Source organism: Amborella trichopoda, chromosome 11, assembly GCF_054954075.1.
Source record: "Amborella trichopoda isolate Santa Cruz 75 chromosome 11, AtrichopodaSantaCruz75HAP2 v2.0, whole genome shotgun sequence".
In the NCBI taxonomy this organism is placed as follows: domain Eukaryota; kingdom Viridiplantae; phylum Streptophyta; class Magnoliopsida; order Amborellales; family Amborellaceae; genus Amborella; species Amborella trichopoda.
In genome coordinates, this window is record NC_142346.1 from 34,235,129 (window position 1) to 34,255,737 (window position 20,609).

General features: G+C 37.5%; 1 protein-coding gene across 2 annotated transcripts; it reads left to right on the plus strand.

The window, feature by feature from the left end:
• Positions 1 to 1,842: 1,842 nt before the first annotated feature.
• Positions 1,843 to 20,527, plus strand: LOC18436682 (Tmem18). 2 transcript variants are annotated; one of them, XM_006846907.4, is made up of 4 exons: positions 1,843 to 2,245; positions 5,042 to 5,147; positions 19,560 to 19,708; positions 20,206 to 20,527. In XM_006846907.4, the coding sequence occupies exons 1-4, from the start codon at positions 2,105 to 2,107 to the stop codon at positions 20,299 to 20,301; spliced, it is 492 nt and encodes a 163-aa protein (XP_006846970.1). In that variant the 5' UTR covers positions 1,843 to 2,104; the 3' UTR covers positions 20,302 to 20,527. The 2 variants fall into 2 exon arrangements, with proteins under 2 accessions (XP_006846970.1, XP_088707837.1); XM_088851711.1 differs by lacking the exons at positions 19,560 to 19,708; positions 20,206 to 20,527 and adding an exon at positions 6,871 to 8,427 and having other exon boundaries at positions 1,878 to 2,245.
• The last annotated feature ends 82 nt before the right edge of the window (positions 20,528 to 20,609 follow it).

A 20,609-nucleotide genomic window follows, 5' to 3' on the forward strand; every position in this document is an offset into this window, starting at 1 on the left:
AAATTATTCATGGTTTGTAATGAGAAATATCTAGGGGTATTTTTATCATTTGGCACTCAAATACCTTTTATTATTACTCATGAGGAACCTTGAACAATATATTCTATATTTGTATACCTAAATAAGTGGGGTACTTCTATCATTTGGTTGGGCCTCCTCGAGATGAACATATTTAAAAGCCCCTAATTGGCAATTTAGAAATTCCCTTTTTTTTAAGGAGTTACCCAAGTGGTAAAGTGAACTTTATGCGGATATCCACCCAAAAATCAATTTTTTAAAATTTTCCCTCCAAAGTTTCATTATTACTTGCATACGTATTTTTTCTTTCTAATTTTTATATTTTCACAATTTTCCCATACTTCAGATGAAGGTCTACAGTTGAGCTTGGAAAAACCCACCTTCAGACATTCAAGAACTGCAGTTGTCTGAATCCAACTTCAAATCTCATGTGTGAGGCCCTCTCATAAACGGAATTCTGATCTTGAATTCTTAAGTTAACATAAGATACTGAAGGCATTAAGTTTTTTGGAAACTCATGCTCAACTTTGGATCTTCAACATCCAAAGTAAAGGGCAATTTGAAAAAGAAATAAAAAAAATTAGAAAAAAAAATGGATACGGCAATTTACATAAAAGTCATGTTCTATTTTTGAAATTAAAAAATAGGATTATACATTTCATATTTTCTATTCAATCCCACTTTGGAAAGCATAATATTTATTTTAATTTTATCATTTTTGTTTTTTATACATCGGATTAAGCTCAAATTTGATATGTTCATATTACTCACGATGACACTCCTATAAGTTAAAAATAATTTAAAAATAAAATTATCAAAATACCCATGAATATGTTATAGGTATTTTAAGCATTTATTATTTTAAATTTTTAAAAGTGTTTATGGGTGTGTGATTGAGAAAATTATTAGCATACCAAATTGAGTTTAATCCCATGTATCTATTATAAGGTAAAATTAAAATATGCATTATGCTCTCAAAGAGTGCAACTTGAGCGTAAAATATAAAATATATAGGACTATAATATATTTCAAAGAATAAGATTTTCCTGTAAGAATTCCCAATGGGTGTGGTTTGTATAAGTGTCAACCTTAAACAATCCAATTAAGGCGCACTTCCAAAGCTCATCAAAAGATATAATTTTGGTATCCGAAATTTCAATGATGGCCAAGAAAAGTGCTTCAAATCTAATTACAAAATTTAAAACTAAGAAAATAATACAAATCGAGCAGATCTACAAATGCATAAATATCTTGGGAATGGGCAGTCTAAAAAATGTATTACAAGATGTACATTTTTTTGATACTTATATTGTTTTTTTTCACATACATATATATTGATATTGAGATGATCAATTAGAGAGTTTACGTAGAAACAACCTTTAGCGATAGATTTTTTGACACTTTATACAACCCAATTAAGGTGCACTTCCCAAGCTCATCAAGATATAATTTTGCTGCCCGAAATTTCAATGATGGCTTAGAAAAATGCTTCAAATCTAATTATGAAACAAGAAAATGATACAAATCAAGCAATTCTAGAAAAATATAAAAGTTTTGGTAATAGACAGTCTAGAAAATGTACAAGATATATATTTTTTGATATTTATATTTTTTTCACATCCATATATATTAACGAGATGATCAATTAGAGAGTTTTTTTGCCCTAGAAACAACCATTGTCCATAGATTTTTGTGACATGTATTTTTTTTTTTCTAGAATTTGAGGTTCCAACCAAATATAGATTTTTCCTTTCCTTATTATTATTATATTTTAAATATCAATAATTTGAGGGGATATTAATGTAAATTTCTCAAAAGTAAATTCCCAAATGTTATGCACTTCCCAGGAATTATTAGCAGTAATTGTAGTGCTTGAAAACTCGTGTCTGTGAACTTGGTCGCAAGTCCACCTTCTGTCAGATCTCTCTAGACACGCCTTCGAGAGAGAGCAGGTGGCTCTCTTCCTCTCTTTCCAAGTTTTCAAGAACACAGGCGCACCCTCTCTTTCCAAGTGTTCAAGAACATTCATTCTCTCTCAATACGTTCCTTTCGCTCTCTACTAGCAAGCTGCCCTGTTGTTACAGCCATGGACGAGCTCAAAGTGGCGCTTGACGATCATTTCAAGCAAATGAATCTGCTCTTTGAAACTTTTGTATTAGAGATACGCAAAGGAGCTCGTCCTGCGTATGATAACTTCATGGGTTTCTTCCACGCTATTGATTGGACGGTATCTGCTCATCTTTGTAGAAATCTGTTTATTTTTCTCTTAAATTTCTACTTTTTAGTTGATTTTGACTCAGTTTTTTTTTTTGGGAATTGCACTTTGTGTGAACTCTAGATGTTAGATTTATTAAGGGGCATTTATGCAAAATGGGTGCTTTAATTTTATTTTTCATGGGTGCATTTGGACCCCAAGTTGAAATTGGGTTTATTTGAATGGATATGCATCACTCTGTGAACTGGGCTTTGGGAGTTGGAAATAGGGAACTAAGTGAGCTAAACATCAAAACCCAACTATCACTATTGAAAGACTTTTGAGGGATCTTTTTCATTTTCTTAATTTTTTTTTTTTTCTTTTTCAGGTGGTTTTCTAGCTTTCCAACTTCCACTCCCAATGGGTTTTCTATTGTTTTATCAGTCTGAACTGGCATCCAAAAAAAAAAAAAAAAAAGAAATAAAGAAAGGAAAAAAAAAAAGAGGGTCTGAACTAGTACATGTTTGAATTTGAATTGTATAATCCACTTAGTTTCCTTCTAAGTCTTGGGACATTCCTGTGCATGCATCAATGCTCATTCAAGCTTTACCTCAGGACATGGTTATTCACGGCAAAGAGAACTTCTCTTGGAGTCCTCGGTTTGGATTCAGAGTTAATTTATCTAGAGTTTGGTGTAATGGAAAGAAAGTGGCTTTCTTGTTTACATATTTGGGACAGCTGTCTTTTGTTTGTGATATTATTAGACCAGAGATATTGAAGTTTCTTATGTTATTGAATGATATGATGGTTTCCATGAATCAGATTTCATTCTAGTCAAATATTTATGTAGATAGTTAAGTTCCTTATATTCTAATGTATTTTTTTAATTTATCTTTTTCTATTTGTTTCAGTTTTGTCTTGTTTCTGTTTCTGGTGTTCCCTTTTTCGACATATGTCTATTAATTTTTATGTCATTTTATAGTTGAGCTTAGAGCGATGCTGTGATGGTTTAGTCAGTAATCTTAAACGCGTAAGATGAGATTGTATTCACTTAACTCCAAAAGGTTATTTTTCTACACATAGGCTTCTTGACATTTGAATTTATGTTGTCATTCAACTTTCCAGATGTTGATGTTCTGCTTATGGCAGTTAAAATTGGATTAGAACTTGGTTACTTAAGAGGTTTTGATGTACGATATCCATTTCTGCATTTTGCTCTGTTGGTTTGGTGGGCTTGATGGATAATGGAGAATGCCTATGGTTGCATTGATTTGACTTTTTCTTCATTATGATGAAGTGGGACTTTCAAGTGTGGTGGATTTCCAAGGACCTTAAGTGGTAAATGTGTCTCATTGGTTAGCATTGCATATAGGTGAATGGATTGTCAAGGGAGACTTTTGATTTGAGTCTGCAAGGTAGGTTATTATTTGTTCTTTTCTTGTATTGCTAAAGTCTATTATAACCTACACCTTTACCATAGAAATTTACTAATGTGCACGTGATTTCTTCTTGCTTTGTGCCTTTGTCTAGAGGTAAGCAAAATTTAGATCATGGATGCTTTATGGGGAGACATTTTGTAACTTCGTGAGTTGCATCCTCATACTTGAGCTTTGATACATTGAATTGGTACCTAGGAAAGGTGTCTTGAGGAGCTGTTTATATTGGCATGTTAAATTCACATGATTTCTTGAAGAATACACTTCTTTCCTTCGGTGGAAGAATCCCATTAGTTAACCAGCTATTGTTTCTAAGCATTATAACTTTTTCAAAAATATTGTAGAGATGTCACGGGCTGATGTACCTAAGATCAACCCCTCACTAATCTTTGCTTACAGGACCTTAAAACACATTTGGAGAATTCTTTAGATGCAAATAAGATTAGATATCTACAATCTCAGTAGGTATCATCTACAAAACTAGATAGACACTTGTGTGAATCAACACCCAATTAGGAATTTGCTTAATTTCCAGGAGATGAGATTCTGAGTTCTGGTATATGATGGTTTTCAACAGTGGTATCTGACCTTGTGTTTCATTGGTGATTTCTGCATCTTGCATGGTCTTGCTTCATTTTATCAGAGATTTATCCAAAACTTTAGCATTGTGATTGCATGATAGCTAATTTCAGGGGCATTTAGATGGGCATTACAGGCAGAAGAGAGTTCCAACTCACAAAGGCCAGAATGACAAGCACACCAGTGAAAACAGTTCCCTATTTTGAGATGGTCTTTGAGGTGAATTGTGATCCCTTCATGTTGAGATAGGTACTGTGTTGAGCCAGGAGGGACACCCTTGGACATTCTTTAGTGAGAATTTGAAGATGTGCATTCATGTTACCTGGCATACGATAACGAAATTTCTTCAATTGTTCATGCTCTTTAACAATGGAGGCATTATTTGGTGTCATCATGAGTTTGTGTTGCATTCAGACCACATATGATTGAGATATCTTAACTCACCTCGTACACTAAATAGTTGACATGCCAAATGGGTCACGCTCTTATAAGAGTTTGTTGTTGATTTGTTATTACTATTATTATCATCATTATGTGATCGATACCGTATGGATTATTATTAAGAAAGGGAAGATCATGTGAAGCTAGTGTGTTTTCCTTCTTGTGATATGTCCTTCCTTTATTCAGTTCCTCTTGTGATAAGTTTTTTCATAATGTAACCTGCAGAGTTTTATTCTCAAATAAAACATGCTTACTGATTTTTCAGTTTCTCCACAAACTATGATATGCATCATTTTGTAAAAGTATCATCGTAGCATACATGAAAATATGATACTTGTGAATATATGACATTTTTGTATTGCTTGATTTGCAGGAGCCTTGGTTAATACTGTTACTATGTTTCCACTTTGTGTTGCTGGTGACAGCTATCACTTTTAGGAAGAAAATCAACTTCCAAATGGGATTGTTTGTTATGGCATGTAAGTTCAGACAATCTTCGTACTAGCATACTTTTTCTCTGGATGTAATGTGGTTATTTAATGAACTTTTTTGCAAAGTATGAATTGGTTATTTTAGTAGAGTACAACAGATCTTGCATGCCTTCTGTCTGTTCTTAGAAGTATTATGTGTTTCTCTTGATAATTATGTGCTCATTGACTGGACCCTTGGGTTTCAAAAAAAAAAAAAAGAAAAAAAGAAATGGGAAGTTGTTTTTCCTCATTAGGAGTCGAAGAATGTGCATGTTGTGCCAGCGAAACAATTCTGCATATAGAAGATATATTGGAATTGAGGAAACCAAAATTATAGAAATCATTAATTTCTCATGTAGGATGCACTCATCATACATCTCTCTTTGCTGCAAATGATCAATTATCTCTATTATGCATGGATGTTATAAATGTGGTGAGCACTCTGAGGGACTTTAAGAGCAAGCTTATCATAGTATATGGTAGCTTCTTTCACCTGAAGCGTATCCATTAGCAGTTTTCCAAGAAATTCAAATTCCAAGAGGTGTGGTGCTTGTTGTCCTTGTACTTTGGTGGTTCTCCTTTGTCTCCAAAGAATTGTATCCAGTTTTGCGTGGACAGTGGCAGAGGTGTTGGTGTCCAACACGCGTCACAGGTGTTTGACCAAGCCAAATAACCCCCAGATGGCGATGAATCTACATGAAAAATATAGAGTATATAAATATAGAAAATTAAAACTTGAAAACTTTAGAAAAATTCATCGACACTTGTCATGAATTTTCTAGCACTTCTTTGGTTGATGCCTATTAGAAAGTGTCCTATATTCAGGGACGTGTCCATGTGTGCACCATGGCAAAATGCAGGCAACACCGATTATATGGTTGAGATGCCTGACTTTGGTTTCAGTCTCTTTTTTGTTTTAGTAAATCTAGAAAGTTATACGCTGTTTTTTCAAATTTTCATTCAGGACTTACCTTGTCAATGCTTTAGTGTGGAGGTTTGTTACGTTTTCAATCACTTTTTGTTTGCCATTTCAGAGCTCAGACATGCATGGCCCATAAGAATGCATTTAGGATTGCATATTGCATTAGCATATTGCATTACATGTATCTATCTAGGGAAGCAGGCATACATGCTAGTCCTTTAAGTATAGGAACTTACTAGGATTTGGTATTGAATGCTACAGAATTCCTTGTTTTGGCATTTTGCTATTTTTGAGAATTTGATTCATATCATCCTTTCATGTTTATATTTTGTGAAGGGGCTTACATGCTCCATCTGAGCATTTATGCTCTGCCCTTGTCTTTGGTCATTCCTGGCTTAGTGTTGGGATGCCTTCTACTTTGGAAAGTTGATGATAAATGAATCTGCGAGTTTCATTGGTTCCGTGCTCTTTCTCAAATTTGGTTGGTTGGATAATAATGGCTTGGATCTAATTGGTTGAACTTGTCAGAGTTCTAGTACATGATGGTTTTCAACAGTTGTACCTCAACATATATGAAATGGACAGTTTTGATACCTCAAGACACTAATCTTATTATTTAGGTATATTTTTACCTCTATATTTAAATAAATTCTTGCATTGAACTTATAAAACTTTATTTATGTAATGGTATGTACAAGCTCCTGCATATACTTATTAGTATTTGAATTCTTTCTCCTCACACCAAGGAAGATGGTCGTGTCTAACGGTACTTTACTTGCCTCTTCTCTCTCTTCTGCAATAAAAAAACAGCAGCAGGCCAGCAGCAAAAACACCACCCTTCTCTCTCTGCAAAGAGACTTTTCTGATCAATGCAAGGATATCACAGATCTCTCTCGTGTCCCTCCCTGGGCCTTATGCTCCATGTGAGAGTTCATCTCTCAACTTTTTCCATGTTTTCAGACCCCTTCTGAACGTTAAAAGTGGAGATACTCAGTGGAGGAGATGGAAACTACTCTTATCATCACCAATAAGACCTTATCTGACATTCATATGCCGCTGTCGAAGGCTAGCCCTCCCATAACCAGAATTGCTCTGGGGCGTAGAACTGGAGTTAGAGTATTGTGCTGAAAGTTAAAGGACTGGTGGATGTTGCTTCACATGGGAAGGAAGTCGAGGCCTATTGGGCACTTGAGCCTGGAGGGCGTGTTTAAGCATAATTTGATATTCGTTTAGACCAAGAAGATTTAGGAATTAAGATTTAAGAAATTCAGCCTTCAGCATTCCTTAGCGAGTGAATTGTGGCGTGATTCACATGGAACTTCTTACTGGCATGGAGGTCATCCAATTGTTGACCATCATTTATATCGTACAGCGAGAACAATTGAGTTGAAAAAAGTTGGAGACTAAGGGTATCTCATCCAGCCTATTATTACTTACCAGTGGGTGATGGTTGCAAATAACTTTGATGAATTTTAGGAAGCTTTTGATAAGCACTCTGTGAGAAAAATTAAGAGAGAAGCTGCCCCCCGAAAAGATGCTGATGAATGACATTCTTCCACGGATTGAGAAAATTTATAGAAGGAAAGGAAGGCAGCTGAAGAAACAACATAGGAAGTTAGCTTTAATTGCACTGGTGGACAGTACCATATGATGATCTCTTTGTGATAGAGAAACAGTTGCATGTACCTTTGATGATTATGATAGGTTCATTAATGAGACAATCAAAATCCCCAAGAGATTGCAACTACTCTTGCACCCAATCTAAGGAAACAAGCGACCGGTTACCCTGAAACTTCCAATAGTGGTAAAGTAAATGGGGGTTCTTCACAAGTCCCTCAACCGCTTACAAAATGCTTCAAATGATACGTTGAAGACACAGATGTTGAACATAACTTTGGTCCTCTGGATTGCAGCAACTGACAATGCTACAATGGTTTTCAAAGAGAGTTTGTAGAAGTTGATTCAGAATATGAGGCAGATTTTGACAGTGATGAAGATATAGTGGGTTCGCAATCTATGATGAGTACCATTGTACCCAAAATCATAGAAAGGTCTCAAGCAGTAATTCTGAAGGCGATGAGGAATACCAATGTGATGAATAAAGTATTGATGAGGAGGAAGAGGAAGAAAAACGTTGATTCTTTGAGTTGAAGTGGAGAGCTTGAGAGAGGTCTGCATGCCTTCTAGGAATCTTGATCAAACACATTTCATAGGGTTCAAGTGCTTGACATTGAGGTCTTTTGGTGAAATATAGATGCAACATTGGGGCTCTACATAGTTTAAAGGTCACAAGGTCCTGCATTAATTACAAAGAATGTATGCTCTCTGACTTTGAATATGACTTAGGAAAGCTCGACATTTTTGCTACAACTCACTCAGATGATGGAAGCATTAGTCCCCAATGAATGTTGGGCAATGCCTATGCTGCCAGAAGAGGAAAAGGGGGGGGGGGGGGGGTGTGACATCATCCGCATGGGTTGTGACATCACCTACATGGAGCACACTAATGGCATTTAATGGCCCATGTGGGTGATGTCACACCCCATGTGGATGATGTCACATCCATCCTAATGATTAAAAATACCTTTATTAAAAAAAAGCTCTATGTACAAAACAAGGGTATATAAGTATCCAAATTTTGTTGAATACCATGATAAATTACTCGATAGTGTGAGCACCATAACATAACCCATATATATATATATATATATATATATATATATATATATATGTATATATATAGCAATGTCAAAGCCCTCTATAGGGCTTTGCAGCGTCAAAAAATTGGAGAGGGTACAACAAAGAGCCTTCTCAAACGAGTGCTTTTATTTTGAGCGTTTTAGAGTGCTTTACTTTTTGGACACGCATCCCTTTTCTTGCTTGCATTCGTTGGTTTGCTGTTTTACCTTGTAGTTTTCTTGCACGCGTCGCATCGTCCCGCTTTCTTCGCTTGCCTTCAGATGTCCTCTCTTCGTCTTTCGCTAGCTCTTTTCTTTTCTGTCTTGTCTGGTTTGTTTCGCTGAGCTCGCTTGTTTGTCTTTCGGAGTGCTATACACACACACACACACACACACACACACACACACACACACACACACACACACACACACACACACACACACACACACACACACACACACACACACACACACACACACACACACACACACACACACACACACACACACACACACACACACACACACACACACACACACACACACACACACACACACACACACACACACACACACACACACACACACACACACACACACACACACACACACACACACACACACACACACACACACACACACACACACACACACATATATATATATATATGAAAAAGCTGCCATACACCACCTCGCCTATAGGCTTGGGAATGCCCAATGGCTGAGATACTCTTATATATATATAAAAAAACTGCTCAGACTCTCTATGCAAAAGCACTGACGCACTGTGCAAGCTCTCTTTCTCCTTTCTCTCTCCCATCTTAAAAATGGGTCTTTACTATGCAAGTTCTTCCTTTCTCTCCCCCATCTTAAAAAGGGGTCTTTTTAGACCAAGTTGCAGTGACTCTCTCCGCCTGTCCTCCTGCCTTGCTGCCGTCTCCCTCTCTCTCCGTTCCTCCCGCTGCCCTTTCTCTCTCGCTCTCTCTCCCTCTCTCCCCTGCTGCCATTCTCACTCTCTCACTCCCATCTCAATCTCTGCCTTTGCTGCCCTTGCCCTCTCTCTCTCTGTGCCCTATCTCTTCTGCTTCCCTCTCCCTCTCTCTCTCTCCCTTCCTCTCTCTCTCCTTCTCTCTCTCGCTGCCATTCTTTCTCTCCTCTCTCTCTTTCCCATCTCGAAAATAGGTATTTCTAGTTGCAGGTGCCTCTCTCTCTCTCTCTCCTTGCCTTGCTGCCCTCTTCCTCTCTCTCTCTCTCTCCCTCCCATTGGCTTCTCCCTCTCTCTCTCTCTCCCTCCTGCAGTCATTCTCTCTCCCTCTCTCTCTCCACGTCTCTTCCCCTCTTCCTCTGCCATTCTCCGTCCCACTGAGTGTCAGGGCAGCTTTTTTTTATAAGGAAAGGGAGGACGAGTCTTTCAATCTGAGTTGTGCGAGTAGGCTGTCTCATAGGGCATTCCCAAGCCCATACGCGAGGTGGCGTATGCCAGCTTTTTCCATATATATATATATATATATATATATATATATATAAATAAACTGAAACACATTGAAATCAAATAATTGAATCACATTTGACAATCATAATAATCAGTATCCAGTAACGTATGATTAAAGTAGCTGACAAGTACAAACATAAAGAGTAAAAGATATTAGCAATAACATATCCAAACTCAAATTAATGTCATATGGATGAATATGTTAGCCCACAGTCCTATACCATAAAGTACATAATTACTGAAATACATGACCACAACCACAATACATAGTTCACAGACTCCATACACATTCCAGACCAGTGAAACCACAATATATTGAAAATCAGAAAAGTAAAATGTTACCTAAGAAATTTAAGAAACTATGTAGTCTTTATTCTTTATCTTCTTCGATATTGTTGGCTTCATCCCGAGCTCCTCCATCTGATTCCTGGCCATAATCATTAGAATCATGAACATCTTCAACATAATGACTCCACAGTATCAGAAAGTTTCTTTTGAATAGGCATCCTCCTTAATCTCCCTCTTCCTCCTCTATGAACCAATAGTAATGAACGTCAATCTAGTGGCCCTCCTTGGGTTGGAAGCTTGCTCTGAAGCCTTTCTATCATATCCCAAGTCAAACTTCACCGGGTATAACCTATTCAGTCCCAGGTTTCAACCAACCACTTACTGGCATCATCCATGTCTTTGGAAGCAATGTGTCCATCTTCTCATGACCATTGGAATGCTCCCTTAGCATTATACTTGACAAAGACTAAATCATTGAGACTCTTTTGCTATAGCCTGTTCCTTTTCTTTGTATGCACCTGTCCCTTTTCTTTGTACGCACCTATGGGAAAATGCATGAGCTAGAATTTGGACTTAGAGAACTAGAGTAATACGGTAAATCTATAATGGCCTTTAAATAGATTTTAAGAGATGTGTGAATAGAATTATAATTTTTACATATGAGGTACATGAACTTATAAACTTATATACTTAATAATTTATTATATATAAACCATGAAACATAGAGATATAATCAATTATTATAACCATAAATTTGCAGTTTATAACCTTTGCAAAATGCAATTTGCCAACTTACCATCTCAAATAAACTCCAAGCGTGCTCACAATGACCAGATAAACTACATGTTAAGCTCAATATCCGGATGGCCAAGGCATTTGTAAGTTTGGAGGACTACGTCCCATGTTGGCTCCACCATGACCTGCAAATTGTATAAAATAAAAGGGGGTTTTGTCTTTCTCGGTCCGCTGCTGCAGCAACTGCAGAACATGTTGGGAATACAGGCATGGGGTGGATTGTTTCTGAAATGCAAGGGCAAGTGGAGTTTGAGATCGTAGCTTCAAGTCAAGAAGCAACAGCTAGCCTAGCGCGAAGTCGTTGCACTAACGTGCATCCGTTTTTTGTGTAACTTGAAACCTTAATATAATCGCCTTTAAATAGATTTTAAGAGTTGTGTGAATAGAATTATAATTTTTAAATATGAGGTACATGAACTTATAAACTTATTTACTTAATAATTTATTATATATAAACCATGAAACATAGAGATATAATCAATTATTATAACCATAAATTTGCAGTTTATAACCTTTGCAAAATGCAATTTGCCAACTTACCATCTCAAAATAAACTCCAGGCGTGCTCACAATGACCAGATAAACTACATGTTAAGCTCAATATCCGGATGGCCAAGGCATTTGTAAGTTTGGAGGACTACGTCCCATGTTGGCTCCACCATGACCTGCAAATTGTATAAAATGAAAGGGGGTTTTGTCTTTCTCGGTCCGCTGCTGCAGCAACTGCAGAACATGTTGGGAATACAGGCATGGAGTGGATTGTTTCTGAAATGCAAGGGTGGCTGGAGTTTGAGATCGTAGCTTCAAGTCAAGAAGCAACGGCTAGCCTAGCGCGAAGCCGTTGCGCTAACGTGCATCCGTTTTTTGTGTAACATAACCTTAATATAATGAAACTATGCTGGTTGGGACTTGAATAGATTACCCAAATTAGATAGATTACCTGCATTGATTTGGTTTGTCTCTTTGTCATTTCTTTTCCAAATGATTTTAGTGCAACACTTGTATGAAATCAACTCTTTGCAACAATTTTACAAAATCAAGTCTTTTGCAGAAATTTTATATTGGATTTCCTTATCCAGATCAGGCTTATCTTATCCTGGATAAACCACTCATCGTAGCCATCGATATTTGCATCCTTTTTTTTTGTTTTTGTCTTTTTTTGATAAAGTTAACTGCATCGATATTTGCATCCTTCCTCTCAATATCCAGATCAGCATAAAACAAATTTAGGTTCAAATAGTACCCAGCTGCTTGAAGTGGCTGATAAAGCTGCCTATTCCATTTTCTCCCATATTGGGCCATAATTATCATTGTCAAATGCCTCTGCTATCTCTCTCTTAACTCAAGTTAAAGCATCATATACAAAGCCAATAGCAAGCCTCACCTCACTATCATCCAATTGTAAACCTTTGATGATGGTTAAAAATACTTTAATTGAACATTGCCACACTCCAAAAAATCATAGAAAAAACTATACCACATGCATTTTTCCCTTTAGCATGCCTGAACTACTTGCATCTATACCACTCTTTTGAAGCGAACGTAGATCTCAATTGGTTTCTCTTTTCCAAAATGTTCCATAACTTCGTAAAAATATGGAGAATCTTGTGACCCAGGCCTCTTCTCAATGAAAATGCATGTCATGCTAATTGTCTGACTGTAGATTAGCCTTATTAAATTGTCCACTTTACACTAGAAATTTACACCAATGGCTTAAAGCATGAGGTCTATGCAATGTGTTGTGCATGGTCCGAAAGATACGAGTTTGCCATTTTTACAATGAATGAGTAGTAAGCATATTGGCTGAAACTTGTCTGTTACTAGTTGGCTGACGTGCTCCTCCCTAGTCTCCCAATATTCTTGTCAATCAAAGAAAAAATAAATTGTGCATTATGAATATCATCAAATGCATCAATATACATGAGAAATACTACCCCTAAAGGACAATTGACATTCAAGTTCATCATATTTCTAGTCGTCCTATTATTCCATGTATGGGTCATTATTGAGACCCCATACTTTGCCCGTGCATCACTATGGGTCTTGGGGTAGTCCCTTGTGAATTCTACCTCCTATAGCAATGATTCATCAAGCTCATATTCTTTTGGGCCCTTCAACCTTGGCCGAAATTGGCCAATTGCCTAATTTTATGAAAGCTGCCTAAGTGAACAACATTGAAAGCAATGCCTGCCAAATAAACCCACCGAGTAATATGTTGATTTATCTGGGCCTGTCTTCCTTTTTGAATCTTGTTCAGTTGTTACTTGCTTATTTCCTTTCTCTATTGCAGCCTCAGGATAGGAGGATAAAAGGCATCCATTGGGCCCTTATATGAGGCTTCCTAAAACCAAATCCTCTCTTAGAACTTTGAGAGGAACCCATTTCAGTTTCCCTTCATCAACATGTTCCTCATCACCAAATATATTCACCACACCCTTCAATTGCCTCCTTGCTTTGTTTATATTTTTGTCATCCAAATATTCAAGTACTTCTTTCCTAACATCCACCAGGACTTCCATACAGGGGGCAACATCACCCTTAATATCGTCAAGGTGATTCTTAAATCTATTGATTCCGCATTTATATCTTTACTACAAAACTTACACCGAATTTTGTTCATATATTTTTTCAAGCAAAAACTATATCTACATTTCGGATTCCCACTCCTATTCAACCTCAAAAAAGGCCTTTCGAAATAGTGAAGGAATCTCAAATGCAGAGATATTTTTCTAAACTTTGTTGCCTGAGCATAGATCCTCAATGTTTGAATATTGAGTTCTATTCTCTCCGAATATCCTCTTTTAACCTCTATTCATGGTCCACAATGAATCCTATTAAAAAAAAAAGAGAAGTTTAAAAATTATAAAATTTCTTCTATCTCAAAACAATTTAGGAAAACTAAGTTTTATTTTTTTGTCTTAATGACCTAAAAAGGAGCTTTTTTTTTGTGGTTTTGCGGGGGGTGGGGGGGGGGGGGGGGGGGGGGGGGGGGGGGGGGTGTTTGGGTTGGGGGACAGGGTGTTGAGAATGCCCCCCAATCCTTTTCTAACCACCCTAAGGGGGCAATGTCGCTTGCTCGGGGGCTTGGACAAGGGGTGACCCAGGCGGTTAGGTGTAGGACACCACCCGCCCAAGGAGATAGTGCCTAGGAAAGTGTGCCTTGGCCTAGACAAGGCACTCTGACCGCCTAGGCCAGGTGACTACTTAGGCACTAGGTAGGCCGGTTTTTTGAACAATTATAGCCCCCCGTTTGAGTGAAGCCCACATCATCATCATCATCATAGCCTTTTTCCCAACTATTTGGTGTCGGCTACACCATCCTGGTCGATTCTACTCTATCAAGGGCCATACCATCAGTAAATCCATAAGTCCTCATATATTTTTTCACTACTTCCAACCATGTCGTTTTGGGCTTACCCCTTGCCCTTCTTGAGCCTTCTACTTGAACCAATTCGCATCTCCTAACAGGTGCTGGACTGTTGTGCTATATATAGCCAGCCTACTTAAGTCTACTTTCTTTCATCTCATCGCCCATTGGAGCCACACCTAAGTTCTCGCGTATGTCCTCATTTTGAATTTTATCCCGTCTTGCCTTGCGGCTCATCCATCTCAACATCCTTGTCAGAGTGAAGCCCACTGCGTTGTTAATATAAGCGATTAACATCTTTAGTTAAAATCTTTTCTGCTTTGTGGAATGCCTGATGTTGGGTCTTTCTGTTGGGGGTGGTGGACTTGGAGGTGTATTATGGGTCTTTAGGTAGCCCCTTTTTTGTAAAAGGTGATATGGAATTGGGTTGATATGTTTGCAACTGCCAATCCTGTAATAGTTGTAATCTAGTTGGCTATATTGAGGTTGAAAGAACAAGAAATAGGAATGAGAATCTTGTGTGCATTGGAACTCAAAAAAAAATGTACGCCATAGTCTATTTGTAGAAATCTATCATAGTTTATAAGGACTTAACTTCAAGTCCTGGAAATTGTGAATATCTCCATAGACTCTACTATACAGGTTAATGCCCTTTCCGCATTGATTGGTGAACTAAGAGCTCTGCTTGTTCGAATAGATGTTGGTAGGTTTAATATGTGGTCCATTAAGTTAATCCTTTGGTGAAATTTGTTGTATCCAAAATGGGAATGAAAGCCTTAGTTACTAAAATGGGAATGGGATGCCTAAGTTACCTTGTTGAAAGGCAAATGTAGGCCCATAAAGGAATGGGGGGCATGCACAGAGACTTAATTTTAAAGTTTTACAACAACTCCTCGCAGATTTTAGAAATTTTGTCATTCATTATATCTCTAGCAACTTTTATTATGCCACTGAAAAGTAAACCTATGATCTCTTCCACTTCTTACCTCTCCCATGAATATTCCCTCCCTCTCTCTCTCTCTCTAACTTTCTTTTTGATAAGTCAACCAGATTTTTCTTCAATTCTTTGTCTTATCCTTGATTATTTTCCCTTTATTATTGTACTGAAAAATAAACCTATGATCTCTTCCTCTTCTTACCTCTCCCATGAATATTCCCTCCCTCTTTCTCCCTAATGTTCTTTTTGATAAGTCAACCAGATTTTTCTTCAATTCTGATGCAGAAAGATATTAGGAAAATTCAAAATTTTATTTTATTTTATTTTAATAGATTAATTTTTTGTTTTAGGAATAGGAAGTACGTTGGGGTAAGTTAGGTGGGAGGATTTTTGGTGTGTGAGTTTTTGGTGGGTGAGTTGTTTTGATGATGGGGTAGCAATTGGGTTGGTTAGTTTTAAAAAGATAAATCTTAAGTTTGATATGAGTTGTTTTTTTTAGGAGGCTCTTGTGGAATAGATTAGGAACTAAAATTTAGGAAGAGATGTGGAGGCTTATAGAGATTCACGTGAGAGAAAATAGGGAGATAAGGAAGAGATATGCAGGCTTCACGTGACAAAATAGGGAGATAGAGATGTACGCGACTTTTAGAGAGATAATTTTTGGATTTATTTATTTATTTATTTATTTTTTCTTTCTTCTAAGTGCATTTAAAGGGGAGATTCCCTTCTTTGTAAAGGAGAGAATTTGGTGATTCAGTAAAGAGTTGATCTTGTGAAAAGATCTTGGGGTAGATTCCCTTGTAGACCCTGAGAGAGGCTATATTCTCTCACCCTTTATTATTATTATTATTTTATTTCTTCCCTCCTTCCATGCATAAAATTCTTTGTCTTATTCTTGATTATTTCCCTCTTCGCTATATGTACTGTGGCTTCCATTGTTCCTCCCCAGCATGGTGAAGACAAGTTCGCCTTGATTCACAGCCAACAACTCTTTCACCAGCTTGAAGAGTGTGGTTCCACTATCCCCAACAATTTGTATACCATGAATGCAATTGGAAAATGTGGTCTCTTCGGTAGCATAATCCTGATTCTATAGATTTCATTTTTATTCCAAACAAAATAATAGAAAAAAGAGTTGTAGATTAGGTTTCTTTTTACGAGCCTATCCTGAGCTCACTAGAGTCTGCTGTCTTGGAAGCCACCTAGTAGTAGCACTTTTTGCTGAACCCTATTCACCAAGCATGGGTGGTGCCACTTAGCCCTTCACTCTCACTAACCGCCCCTTTGTCATCCATTGTGGTAGCATACGGGCTTGCTAAGGGGGCTTGTGACTGAAGTAGGGCGAATGGCATTCTGTTGTACTACTCTAGCTGCACATAAGTCAAGTAGTTCAGTTGTGCCTTTTGTTTTGAATCAAATAGGCGGACAACCAGCCATCAGTAGGCCTTGACGAAAGGTGAACAGCCGACATTGCAAGCAAATAGAGAGCCCCCGCCTGTTTTCAGTCGTCGCAAGCCAGAAAGAAAGTGTACCGGCAGTTTGAGTCGCAAAAGATAGCTTGCTTCTCGCAGGCCCCCATTATTCATTCCTGGGAAGAGGAAGAAGCAGATAGAGCAAAGGCCTCCTCTTTCTGTTCACTCCGAAGTGAGCGAATTGCATGTAGAGAGAATTGTCGGGGTTTATAGTTTAATTGGTTGAAACGTACCCCTCATAACTTTGTGTATGTCCTATACTCTATTCCTGAACTGATGACCTCAGTTTTGGTAGTTCTATTGCACTGGATGTTTAGGACTGACTGCATTCTTCGCATTCTCAAGTACTACAAGTTGTGTAATGCACTTACATTTGGAACTTCAACAAATAAAAAGTGGGGCTATGACTATAAATGTATAGTTTAGCATTTTCAATAGTATGAATCAGCCGGTTGCTATTCATAAGTCTTTGTCAGAGTTTGATTTGATCGTTAACTTCTTGCCTATATTGAGATGAATGCAAAGGTATCTGCTGCTTCTTTTACTCCTCCTACTCCCGACAAGGGACAAGGAGGTGGTATGGGTCTCCAAGTAGGCTTGCTAGTTTTTTTTTTCCCATCTGAGTTTGACCTAGTTATGGGTTGTTGTCTTTTGTAGTGATCCAATCCAATTATTGTATGACAAGTTTGGAATTTATATCTATATGATGGTATGCCGTGCAAGGCAATAAAGTATTTGGTGCCAATCAACATCTGGAGATAGCCTGATAGGATTAGGGATTTAAGTCTAGGAGAGTTGAGGATTTGCAAGAGCTGCGAATAAGCTAGTTTTTTCTTTTTGTTGTCTTGGAGCAAAAACAAGGCTTTATGGATTTTTACTTGAGTTGGCAGCCTTGTTTGTGAGGAAATATAGACACCTGTTTCTTTTCTTTAGCAGCTTTATTGAATTCAAGTTACGGATGGTGAGAACACTTTTCCAACATCCTCCAAACGCATGCTGTGAGTCTAGTAGAATGGAGGAGGCACAGAAGCTTCAAATGCACCATCTTGGGGACCATTAGAGTGGGATATCATCACCATAGAGACTCCTTCAATCACATGTACTTCAAGGGAGCTGTTTGCATTCATGTTTTGTTTTTGCAATTCTGCTTTATTTTTATATTTGGACCGGAGGATATGTGTTGCCATGTTTGGTTAATGAATCTTGGTTTTCATTTATCCACGATAAATCTTATTGGACAGAATCTGAGCTTTATTTTGTGAATGGAGGTAGGGATCTAACCTATATGTTCCATTTGATAGTCAAAATGCCAGGAGATTCTGTGTGTGCATGTGTGTATGTGTGTGTGTGTGTGTGTGTGTGTGTGTGTGTGTGTGTGTGTGTGTGTGTGTGTGTGTGTGTGTGTGTGAGAGAGAGAGAGAGAGAGAGAGAGAGAGAGAGAGATCACAATCTACGAATTCAGGAGACATTGTGTAACAGTTAGCTAGGGAAGTGTGTTGTAGTTCCTTCTAGGTGTTTATCTGTATGTAAATGAAGATAACTTTCCGAGATTTTCTGTTAAGTAGACAGTGTATTGAGTGGCCAAAAGAATTTCTAGAAATTCTATATATCCAGAATACTTGTTCTATTATAAAATTGAAATATACAAGCTAAGAAACGGTCAAGGAGATGGCAACATGTTGGAAACAGGAAAAATCTCCTAACCATCAAAAAATATACATGCGATGCAAACCACTATCAGTGAGCACCTCTCCCAATATATTTGCATCCCTCGAGTCATGTTGAAAGAAGAATAAGCTTGAGTTGCATTGATCAAAACTTTCTTTCGCCGAACCTATTGTAACCCTTGGGAATAAATGTGGTTTGGTTTGCCCTTTTGGCTTGGTTGGTATGGCATCAGGGCTGCATAAGTATACCTAGGTTTGGATCCCAATAGACATACTAAAATGATAGAAAAGTCGGGATTCGTCTTGCCCACATCAGCGAGGTCTTTAAGTAAGATATTCTTCATAATTGCTTTCTGTGGTTGACAACTTCTTTATTTACGAAGCTCTCCTATTTGAAATGATTGGCTTCATGTTATAATGCATTTGTGATTCCCAACTGTGAAAACTATTCATGGCTTTATAATGGATTGAATTCTAAAGTGGTTTAGACTTTACAGAGAGTTCTATGAGAATGTTACTGAGGAGTTCAAACTTGACTCTCATAGAAATATAACTAGAAATCGATCACATGAGGGATGTTTGTAATTGACTTGAAGATGATAATGATACAATTATTATTATTTTTTGACTGCCAATTAATATCCAATTAATCTAGAGGGATTGCTTGGAATTTTTGCCTTTTCACTGGTTATGCTGTACATGTGTTGGTGGGGCTACTCAAATGTAGAGTTAATTAGTTTTCTTATGGTTTCAATGTTCAAATTTCCTTCCAAAAAAGCTGTAAGGGGTTTTTTAATGTGCAGTGGTTGGGGTGTATCTTGCTGAGAAGATCAATATTATTCTAGCAAAAAACTGGGAGATGTTTGCTGGCCAGAATTACTTTGACCCATATGGTCTTTTTCTTTCTGTTCTCTGGTCTGGCCCTCTTCTCTTTATCTCAATCATCATCCTGGTAAGAGAAATCAGGCCCCACTTTTACATTTCATGTATTTTCTTCTAAATTCTGACTCATTTGAGAAATCCAAATGTTCAGTATTTCCTTAAATCCAACTAAAATCGATTCTTGCTGTGGTTCAATCCAAAAGCAAATTCAGCAGTCTATCGGAGCTCTCATCTTTTTCTCTCTTTTTTTTGACAAGGTTATATAGGAATGGAGCTCTCATCTTTTTTTTTTGGACAAGGTTACATAGGAATGGATCTTGAGACGCTGGGCTATGGAAACCTAGCCTCTACCGTCTTAACCCAAGCTCGTTTCCTTTCCTCAAACTGAGTTCTGGTTGATATTTTGTCATAAATATGAACGATGATTCTTTCCCAGTAGGGCGTAAGCTATTTAAAAGTTGAAAATATTTTTGGGATACTGCAGTTTATTTATTTTGGAATAAGATTTTATAGTTAAAAGGAAAACAATATTTGCTCACAGATTTCTATTATATCAACCTTTTGCAGATTAATACACTTGTTTCTTTGTGTCAACTCATTGTGAGATGGAAAAGAGCTGAACTCAGGCACCGGGCTCGGCTTGCTCGTGGCAAGCAAGATTGATGGCTTCTTCAGCATCACTCCTCTTTACCTGCCTGCAATGGATTACAGAGCTTTCGTTTCTTCTTTTGTGTGTTTACTTTCTTCGTTTTGATAATTTCTGTTTTTTGTGCTCTAAAAACCATAGGTTTTAGCATTCGGGGCATGCCATTCAATTTTGAGAGGTTAACCGGTTCGTGTATTGTAGGAATCTATACACTGAAAACAAAGATTTTTCTGGTTTTGGTGAGTTGTGCTTCAGAAAGACGGGAAATTTACATTCTCCCCTCCATCCGTAGGTTTCTCCACGCTGCGCTCCCCAAACTAAAGAT

Bases quoted from the DNA above. Each gene is read 5' to 3' on its own strand.
- LOC18436682 (XM_006846907.4), top strand. From the start codon at position 2,105: ATGGACGAGCTCAAAGTGGCGCTTGACGATCATTTCAAGCAAATGAAT. The intron at 2,246-5,041 runs GTATCTGCTCAT...CTTGATTTGCAG, and splicing joins TCCACGCTATTGATTGGACG to GAGCCTTGGTTAATACTGTT. The intron at 19,709-20,205 runs GTAAGAGAAATC...AACCTTTTGCAG, and splicing joins TTATCTCAATCATCATCCTG to ATTAATACACTTGTTTCTTT.